Genomic DNA, 10,726 nt, shown 5'->3' with positions numbered 1-10,726 from the left:
TCTTTTGGAGGGACGGTGCAGACTCGATGGAGAGAGAGTCAGAGAGATGCGGAGAGAGACGAGGGGAGAGGGAGTCACGGAAACCGAGTGAGAGACATACTGTAACAATTCTCTTTTTTTGTTTTTGTGAAGTAAATTGAGAGTACCCAATTCTTTTTTTCTCCCAATTTAACGTGGACGATCCACCTGCCCTGCACATCTTTGGGTCACCCTCGCAAACACGGGGAGAATGTGCAAACTCCACACGGACAGTGACCCAGAGCCAGGATCGAACCTGGGTCCTCGGTGAGGCAGCAGTGCTCACCACTGCGCCAACCGGTGCCGCCCCTTACTCTAAGGTTTCTATGAATAGATGGACCAAAGGGCCTTCTGGCCCGGTGACACAGGGGTTGATTCTGGATGGGGTGGGGGGGGGCTGTTGAGGGATTGGCGTGGCCAGGAAGTTCTCGGTGCAGTGTTAGGGGAAAGGCTGCAGTGAGTACGTACCTGTGTGGACTCGCAGGTGGACCTTCAGGTGGTGAGATGATCGGAAGGCTTTGCCGCAGTAGGCGCAGTCCCTGACGGCGAGGCCTCGGGCCCGATCCGCGGGCAGCCTGAACCCCAACTCGCCTGGGCAGAGAATGGCACAAAACACAAGATGTGAGTAAGCTGGGAACGGAGGCAGAAGCTGGGACCCATCACACTGCCTTGGGCAGATGCTGAACATCACGTGTGGGATGAAAGGCTGAGCAGGCCCATTTTGAGGCATAATAAAATGTGGTTTCGTCTCCATGCTTCAATTTATCCAGCCCGTAATATCCTGGCTTCAAAAAACTACAATCAATTATCGCAGCTGCAGAAATGCAATATGAATCTATTTGGCATATTGAGACACCCATGTCCTACTCTCCCCAAACTAATCCCACTGCCCCACTCTCTCCCCATAACCCTGTATCCCAAACTAATCCCACTGCCCCGCTCTCTCCCCATAGCCCTGTACAAATCCCAACCTAATCCCACTGCCCCACTCTCTCCCCATAGCCCTGTATCCCAAACTAATCCCACTGCCCCGCTCTCTCCACATAGCCCTCGATCAATCTCAAACTAATCCCACTGCCCCACTCTCTCCCCATAGCCCTGTATCAATCCCAAACTAATCCCACTACCCCACTCTCTCCCCACAGCCCTGTATCAATCCCAAACTAATCACACTGGCCCCACTCTCTCCCCATAGCCCTGTATCAATCCCAAACTAATCCCACTACCACACTGTCTCCCCCACAGCCCTGTATCAATCCCAAACTAATCCCACTGGCCCACTCTCTCCCCATAGCCCTGGATCAATCCCAAACTAATCCCACTACCACACTCTCTCCCCACAGCCCTGTATCAATCCCAAACTAATCCCACTGCCCCGCTCTCTCCCCATAGCCCTGTATCAATCCCAAACTAATCCCACTACCCCACTCTCTCCCCACAGCCCTGTATCAATCCCAAACTAATCCCACTGGCCCACTCTCTCCCCATAGCCCTGGATCAATCCCAAACTAATCCCACTACCACACTGTCTTCCCCACAGCCCTGTATCAATCCCAAACTAATCCCACTGGCCCACTCTCTCCCAATAGCCCTGTATCAATCCCAAACTAATCCCACTGCCCCACTCTCTCCCCATAGCCCTGTATCAATCCCAAACTAATCCCACTGCGCCACTCTTTCCCCATAGCACTGTATCAATCCCAAACTAATCCCACTGCCCCACTCTCAATAGCCCTGTATCAATCCCACTGCCCCGCTCTCCCCATTGCCCTGTATCAATTCCAAACTATAAACCCACTGCGCTGCTCACTTTCCATAGTCCTGCATCAATCCCAAACTAATACCACTGCCCCACTCTCTCCGCGTAGCCCTGTATCAATTCCACTGCCCCACTCTCCCCATAGCCCTGTATCAATCCCAAACTAATCCCAGTGCCCCGCTCTCTCCCCATAGCCGTGTATCAATCCCAAACTAATCCCACTGCCCCACTCTGTCCCCATTGCCCTGTGTCAATCCCAAACTAATCCCACTGCCCCACTCTCTCCCCAAAACCCTGTATCAATCCCAAACTTATCCCACTGCCCCACTCCATCCCCATAGCCCTGTATCAATCCCAAACTAATCCCACTGCCCCACTCTGTCCCCATAGCCCTGTATCCATCCCAAACTAATCCCAATGCACGGCTCTCTTGCCATAGCCCTGTTTAAATCCCATACCAATCCAAAAGTCCTGCTCTCCCCATAGCGCTGTATCAAGACTGAAACTAGTCCCTCTGTTCTCTCCCCATTGCCCTGTATCAATTCCAAACTATAAACCCACTGCCCTGCTCTCTTCCCATAGTCCTTCATTAAATTCAAACTAATCCCACTGCCCTGCTCTCCCCTGTTGTGCTGTATCAATCCCAAACTAATCTCACTGCTTTGGGCTCTACCAATAACCCTGTAACAATCCAAGTATAATCCTACTGCTCCATTCTCTTCCCATCGGCCTGCATCAATCCTAAACTAATCCCACTGCCCCCGAGCCATGTCTATTCCCAATAATCACGCACCCAGATATCTCATCTGTATCAATCCCATTGTCCCAATCTCTTCCCATAGTCCTGTATCAATCTGAAACCAATCCCACTCTCTCCATAGCCCTGTATCAATCCCTAACTAAACTCATTTCCCGCTCTCTCCCATAGACCTGTGTCACTCCCAAATTAAACCCACTGCCCCGCGCTCTGCCCATTGCCCTGTATCAATCCCAACCTAATCCCACTGCCCCGCTCTCTCCCCATAGCCCTGTATCAATCCCAAACTAATCCCACTGCCCCACTCTCTCCCCATAACCCTGTATCAATCCCAAACTAATCCCACTGCCTCGGGCTCTACCCATAGCCCTGTAACAATCCAAAACTAACCCCCTGACCCGCTCTCTCTCCCCATAACTCTGTATGAATCTTCTACTAACCGCTCTGCCCCACTCGTTCCCTATTAGTTTGGATTGATACAGGGATTGATTCCTGTACCAGCCTCCCCGAACAGGCGCCGGAAGGTGGCGACTAGGGGCTTTTCACAGTAACTTCATTGAAACCTACTTGTGACAATAAGGGATTTTCATTCATTTCATTTTCAAGGCAATCGGGAGAGAGTGGGGTAGTGGGATTAGTTTGGGATTGATACAGGGCTATGGGGAGAGAGTGGGACAGTGGGATTAGTTTGAGATTGATACAGGGCTATTGGGAGAGAGTGGGGCAGTGGGATTAGTTTGGGATTGACACAGGGCTATGGGGAGAGCGTGGGGCAGGGGGATTAGTTTGGGATTGTTACAGGGCTATGGGGAGAAAGCGGGGCAGTGGGATTAGTTTGGGATTGATACAGGGCTATGGGGAGAGAGTGGGATTAGTTTGAGATTGATACAGGGCTATGGGGAGAGAGTGGGACAGTGGGATTAGTTTGGGATTGATACAGGGCTATGGGGGACCTCGGAGCAGTGGGAGTAGTTTGGGATTAAAAAGGGGTTTTAGGAGAGAGCGGGACAGTGGGGTTAGTCTGGGATTGATACGGCGCTATGGGGAAGTGGGATTAGTTTGAGATTGATACAGGGCTATCGGAGGAGATTGGGAAAGTGGGATTAGTTTGTGATTAATGCACCAGGACCCCCAAATCCCTCTGTGCTGCAGCTTTGTGCAGCCTTTCTCCATTTAAATAATATTCAGCTCCTTTATTCTTCCTACCAAAGTGCACAGCTTCACATTTTCCTGCATTATATTCCATCTGCCGAGTTTCTGCCCATTCACCTAACCTGTCTGTCCCTCTTTGGGTGCCATCATTACAAAAGGGAACAAAGCTCCCAAGTGAGCGTGTTTGGCCGCGTGTTTCCCAGCACTTGCAGTGCCGAGAAACAGATGGCTATTCAACACGATTTGCTTTGAATAAGGGGCCCGAACGGGGAATTCCGCTTGCCGGAGCGCCCTGTTGTAGCGAGAGATCGGGACGCCATTTTTAAATGGCGGCCAATCTCTGAGACCCACAAATAAAAATCCCCGACCTCGGGAACCTGCACATTAGAGTAAGGCTTCCTGCCTCGCTCTAATATGCAGATTTGCAAAAAATTGATACCGCCCATTGTGGGCGGATTCTCCTTGCAACGTCTCACGAGATTGCGTTGAATCTTGCGAGGCGTTGCGAGCCGGGTAAATCCCGGGAGCGGGGTCACCCGGCTTTCACTAGCTGCGCGAGCTGCTTTTCCGACACTGCATGGCCGGATGATTGCGCCCATTGAATCACCCTCAACACTTGCCCTCGCACCGATTTTTAAATATTCATTCATGGGATGCTGGCGAGGCCAACATTTATTAACCATCCCTAGTTGCCCTTCAGAAGGTGGTGGTGTGATTCGTTCTTGAACCGCTACCATCCCAGAGATGTAGGTAACAACCACAGCGCTGTTAAGGAGGGAGTTCCAGGATTTTGACCCAGCGACAGTGAAGGAACGGTGATATATTTCCCAGTCAGGATCCTCAGTGAGTTGGAGGGGTCTGGAAAGTGCTTGCTCAGGAACCTTGGCCAGTTCACTGCGGTGCATCTTGTAGATGGTACACACGCTGCTGTCACTGTGCGTCGGTGGTGGAGGGAGTGAATGTTTGTGGATGGGGTGCCGATCAAAGCGGGGCTGCTGTGTCCTGGATGGTGTCGAGCTTCTCGAGTGTTGTCGGAGCCGCACTCACCCAGGCAAGTGGAGAGTATCCCATCGCACTCCTGACTTGTGCCTTGTAGATGGTGGACAGGCTTTGGGGGGGGGGGAGTCAGGAGGTGAGTTACTCACCGCAGGATTCCCAGCCTCTGGATCTAAGACCATCGGAAATAGGAACAGGAGCAGGCCATCCGGCCCTTCGTGGCTGATCCGGCATTCCTCATGTCCATTTTCCTGCCCTTTCCCTGTAACCCTTGATTCCCTTACTGATCAAGAATCTTAACGACCTCAGCTTTAAAGCTACACGGGGACGCTGGCCTCCACAGCTCTCTGTGGCAAGGAATTCCAAAGACACTCAAATGTCTTAAATGGGCACCCCTGTATTATGAGACTCTGCCCTCTGGTCCTAGACTCTCCCATGAGGGGAAACTCCCTGTAAAACCCCTTGAAAATCCTATATGAGATCAACACTCTTTCCAAGAGCTGGTGCGGACTCGCTGGGCCGAATGGCCACCTTCTGCACTGTAAATTCTAGGTGTTGACCTTGGGTAAGGTGCTCTTTCCAAGAGCCGGTGTAGACTCGCTGGGCCGAATGGCCTCCTTCTGCACTGTAAATTCTATGATATGAACTTCATTTGAAGCCTACTTGTGACAATAAGCCATTTTCATTTCATTTCCTTTGAGCCTGCTCCGCCATTCATTCTGATCATGGCTGACCATCAATCTCAGTAATCTGTTCCTGTTTTCCCTTCACCCAATCCCCCCCCCCCCCCCCCCCCCCATATCCTTTGATCCCATTCGCCCCAAGAGCTATACCTAACTGCTTGGAAACACACAATGTTTTGGTTTCAACTGCTTTCTGTGGTAGCACTCTGCTAGTTATAGGTTGCTATCCTGAAAATGCCACTTACCCCAACTCTCTGTCTTCTATCAGGTAGCCAATCTTCTATCCATGCTAATATACTACCCCCAACATCATGGGCTCTTATCATGGATTCATAGAACCTCTACAGTGCAGAAGGAGGCCATGCGGCTTGAGTCTGCAGTGACTCTTGGGAAAGAATACCCTACCTATCCCCGTAACCCAGTAACCCCACCTAACCTTTTGGACACTAGGGGACAATTTATCATGGCCAGTCTACCTAACCTGCACATCTTTGGACTGTGAGAGGAAACCGGAGCACCTGGTGGAAACCCACGCACACACGGGGAGAACGTGCAGACTCCACACACAGTCACCCGAGACCAGAATTGAACCCGGGCCCCTGGTGCTGTGAGGCAGCGGTGCTAACCACTGTGCCATCATGCCAAGTAGTCTCTTGTGCAGTACTTCATCTAACGCTTTTTGGGAATCCAAATATGTTACGTCCACTGGTTCGCCGTTATCTATCCTGGCCGTTACCACCTCAAAGAATTCGAATAAATTTGTCAGGCATGATATCCCCTTTATGAAGACATGCTACCTCTGCTTTATTATATCATGTATTTCTAAATGCTCTACTATTACATCCTTTATAATGGACTCTTAACATTTTCCCAATGACAGATGTTAAGCTAGTTGGCTACCTGTTTTTTGTTCCCGTCCCTTTTTGAATACGAGTGTTACATTGGCAGCTTTCCAATCCTCTGGTTCTTTTCCAGAATTTAAGGACTCTTGGAAGTTTACTACCACTGCATCCAGTATCTCCGTAGCTACTTCAATAAATACCCTGGGATGCAACCCATCAGGTGCAGGGGACTTATCGGCTTTTAGCCGCACTAGTTTCCCTAGTACATTTTCTTGAGTGATAGTTATTGTATTGATTTCCTTCCCCCTTGATTTTTTTGTATTATTGGAATGCTATTAGTGTCTTCCACCATTAAATAAATACAAAGTATTTATTCAACTCCTCTGCCATTTCCTGGTTCCCCATTATTATTTCTCCAGTCTCATTTTCTAAGGAGGTCTATCTTCACTTTGGCCTCTTTCTTCCTTTTTGGACATTTTGTCATGTGAGAGTATCTTTAAGAAATGGGTGTTTACTACTGCAGTGATGTCAGAGAGTGGGTGGAGCTGGGCTGTCTGTCAGCTTTTTACTTTTGTTTTAGGCTGTTTGCTGCAGGATGTGTTTTAGTTTCGTTTTCAGAGCTGGATAGCTGCAGTCACAGCCAGAAGGTGTATGAATCTCTCTCTGTAATCTAAAGACTAAATCGATCCTGGTGATTTAAAACTAATGACAGTAGTGACTTTAACCTGATGTGCTTCTGGTAAAAGGTGTTTTGAGTCTTATGGATGTTAAAAGGAAAGCTTAAAGGATTACTTAGTGTTGTATTCTTTGGGGGATGTATTTGAATTGATGGTTGCTAAGATGTTCACTATGTTTTAAAAAGGTTAACTTGAGTTCATAGAATAAACATTGTTTTGCTTTAAAGAATACTTTTCCATTTCTGCTGTGCCACACCTGTAGAGTGGGCCGTGTGCTCCCCATACCACAATCTAGTAAAAGTTGTGGGTCAGGGAACTCCATGATACACTTTGAGGTTCTCTAAACCCTGGCCCATAACGATTTAAAGAAGCTCTTCCTGTACCAGCCTCCCCGAACAGGCGCCGGATTGTGGCATCTAGGGGCTTTTCACAGTAACTTCATTGAAGCCTACTTGTGACAACAAGCGATTATTATTATTATTACTGTCTGTTTTTATAATACTTGCCATATTACCCATATATTTTTACTTTTTTCCTCTTGGTTTACTTTTTCCCTCTTTTTATAATTTTTTGGTCATCTTTTGTTGGGTTTAAAACTTTCCCAATCCTGTGGTTTACCACTAATCTTTGCCACATTGTACATCTTTTCTTTCAGTTTAGTACGATCCTTAATTGCCTTGGTTAACCATGGCTGATTTATTTCCCTTCCTAGAATCTTTCTTCCTCACGGGATATATTTTTGTCATGAGTCACGATCTATTTTCATAAATGTCTGCTGATCAACCGTCTTTTCCCAGTCCAATCCAGCCAACTCTACCCTCATTCTTTTGTAATTACCCTTATTTAAGTTTAACACAGTTGTTTCTGACCCTAATTTCTCACTCTCAAACAGAATACTAAATTCTCCTATGTTATGGTCAGTGTTTCCTCGGGGATCTTTCAACTCCGAACTGTTTATTAAACCTTCCCCATCACACAATTCCAGATCCAAAATAGCCTGATCCCTGGTTTAATCCACAACATATTATTCTAGGAAACTGTCCCGAATACACTCTGTATTCTTATACGTGGCTACCTGTGCCAATTTGATTTTCCCAATCCACATGACGATTAAAGCCACTCATGATTAAATATTCTCATTATATTCTGATTTATTCTCCATCCTGCAGTATAGCTACTGTTTAGGGGCCTACAGACTACTCCCACAATGTCTGCTTCCTCTTGTTATTTCTTATCCACCCATATGTATTCTGCACCTTCTGATCTAAGATCATTTCTCGCTATCATACTTATTTCATCTCGTATTAACAAAGCTACCCCACCACCCTTTACTTCCTGCCTGTCCTTATGAAAAGTCACATACCCCTGAATATTTAGTTCCCAGCTTTGATCTCGTAACCACGTCTCTGAAACGGCTGTAAGATCGGACTCATTAACCTCAATTTGTGCCATTACTTCAGTTATTTCATGCCGAATACTACGTGCATTTAAGTAATGAACCATTGTGCTTTACTACCACTTTTTCCACCTTTGACCCTATTTGCTGCTGTCTTTTTTATGTTTGTACACTCGGTCCCTCCCTGTCAGACTCTGGGTATCATTGCCGAAATAAGCTGCCTTGAAATGCTGTCCTGTTGCAGCTGTACAAAACTCTGGTGCGGCCGCATTTGGAGTATTGCGTGCAGTTCTGGTCGCCGCATTATAGGAATGACGTGGAAGCATTGGAAAGGGTGCAGAGGAGATTTACCAGAATGTTGCCTGGTATGGAGGGAAGATCTTATGAGGAAAGGCTTGAGGGACTTGAGGCTGTTTTCGTTCGAGAGAAGAAGGTTAAGAGGTGACTTAATTGAGACATACAAGATGATCAGAGGATTAGATAGGGTGGACAGTGAGAGCCTTTTTCCTCGGATGGTGATGGCTAGCACGAGGGGACATTGCTTTAAATTGAGGGGACATAGATATAGGACAGATGTCAGAGGTCTGTACTGCGCTGTAATGTTCCATATCCTTTTGCTTTCAATGCTGACATATCCCCTCTCCAGAATCATCCGCCCCTCTATTTAGTTGTAAAGCCCTCTCTACTTCCCTAGTTAGGCGGTTTGGTGGAACACTGGTCCCAGCGCAGTTCAGATGTCGGCCGTCTCATCAGTACAGCCCCCACTTTCCCCATCACTGATGCCAGTGCCCCACGAACCGATGCCCACTTCTCCCACACCCAGTCTTTTGTAAAAAAAAATGTTTTTATTCTCCTTTTTCACATTTTCTCCCAAATCTGCACCCACCAACAATAAATAATAAATTGTAATGAATATAATGTCAATCCCCATATCAACAATGATCCCATTCCCCCAACCCCCAAACAACTGCCCGCATGTTCACATAAACAAATGACAAAAAGGATTCAGGAATCACCCATAGTCGCCATTAACACACACCGCCCCCCCCCTTCCCCCAACCCTCCCAAACCCCCCCCCCCCACCACCAACTAATGTTCGATGTTATCCAGTTCTTGAAAGTGCATAATGAATAACGCCCATGAATTGTCGAACCCCTCCATCCTTCCTCTCAGTTCAAACTTCACCTTCTCAAGGGTCAAGAATTCCAGCAGGTCCCCCCCCCCACGCCAGGGCACAGGGTGGAGAGGCTGCTCGCCAACCCATCAGGATCCGCCTTCGGGCGATCAACGAGGCGAAGGCTACAACATCTGCCTCCGCACCCATTTCCAACCCCGGCTGGTCCGACACCCCGAATATGGCCTCCCGAGGGCCCGGGTCCAGTTTCACGTGCACCACTTTAGAGATTACCCTAATAACCTCCTTCCAGTAATCCTCCAGCTTTGGACAGGACCAAAACATATGAACGTGATTTGCGGGTCCCCCCTTCCCAGCAACATTCACACACATCTTCTACTCCCTCAATGTGCCGGCTCATCCTCGTGAAATGCAATCTATACATCACCTTCAGCTGTATCAGCCCCAACCTCGCGCACGAGGTCGAGGCGTTCACTCTCCGGAGCACCTCACACCAGAACCCCTCCTCCATACCCTCTCCCAACTCTTCCTCCCACTTTGCTTTGATCTATACCCAGTCTTTAAGCCACATATTCATCTCTCTAATTTCATGTACCCTCTGCCAATTTGCACGTGGCTCAGCCGGTAACCCAGTGATTATAACCGTGGGAGATTCTGTTGTTTAATATAGCCTTGTTCTTCAAACTCTCCGTGCAGAACCTCTTTCCTCGTTCTACCTATGTCATTGGAACTACTTGGACCATGACGACGGACATGGACCATGACAACGGGACCCCCCTCCCTCCCTCCTCAGGCAGGCAACACAGCCGCCTGGATACTGGCTCCTCGCTACAGAGAACAGTGTCAAGCCTCTTCACTATGCTGTCCCTTACTACAACTACTTTCTTCTCTACTCCCCCCAACTTTAAATTTTTTTTAGCTCACCCATTTATTTATTTATTTTTTCAATTAAGGGGCAATTTAGCGTGGCCAGTCTACCTATTCTGCACATTTCTTGGGTTGTGGGGGTGAGACCCACGCAGACACGGGGAGAATGTGCAAACTCCACACGGACAGTGACTCTGGTCCTCAGCGCCGTGAGGCAGCAATGCTAACTACTGCGCCACCGTGCCATCCCGGTGCTCCCCCAACTTGAATGGGCTCCGTACATGGTGCCGTGGTCAGTCAACTTATCCACCCTGAAGCCCCCCCCACTCTCATACAAACACTCTGAGAGAATCTCAGACCCGTCGGACAATTGAAGAGCCTGCCTGACCCTCCAGCCCTCTGGGTTCCCCTCCCCTGCCTCAGAGCTGCAGTCACACCTCCCTT

The 10,726-nt window shown here is 48.4% G+C and overlaps 1 protein-coding gene across 1 annotated transcript in view; it reads right to left on the bottom strand.

Moving 5' to 3' along the window:
- Positions 1-457: 457 nt before the first annotated feature.
- Positions 458-10,726, bottom strand: part of LOC140417929 (zinc finger protein 536-like) — a 256,639-nt gene continuing 246,370 nt past the window's right edge. Inside the window, exon 4 of the mRNA XM_072501360.1 lies at positions 458-609. Within this exon, the coding sequence (XP_072357461.1) occupies positions 458-609 (152 nt within the window). The remainder of the gene's footprint in view (positions 610-10,726) is intronic.

The sequence above is a fragment of the Scyliorhinus torazame genome, chromosome 5 (assembly GCF_047496885.1).
Source record: "Scyliorhinus torazame isolate Kashiwa2021f chromosome 5, sScyTor2.1, whole genome shotgun sequence".
NCBI lineage: Eukaryota > Metazoa > Chordata > Chondrichthyes > Carcharhiniformes > Scyliorhinidae > Scyliorhinus > Scyliorhinus torazame.
Note: the sequence above shows the minus strand (reverse complement) of the source record. Positions and strands in the feature narration are given on the sequence as shown.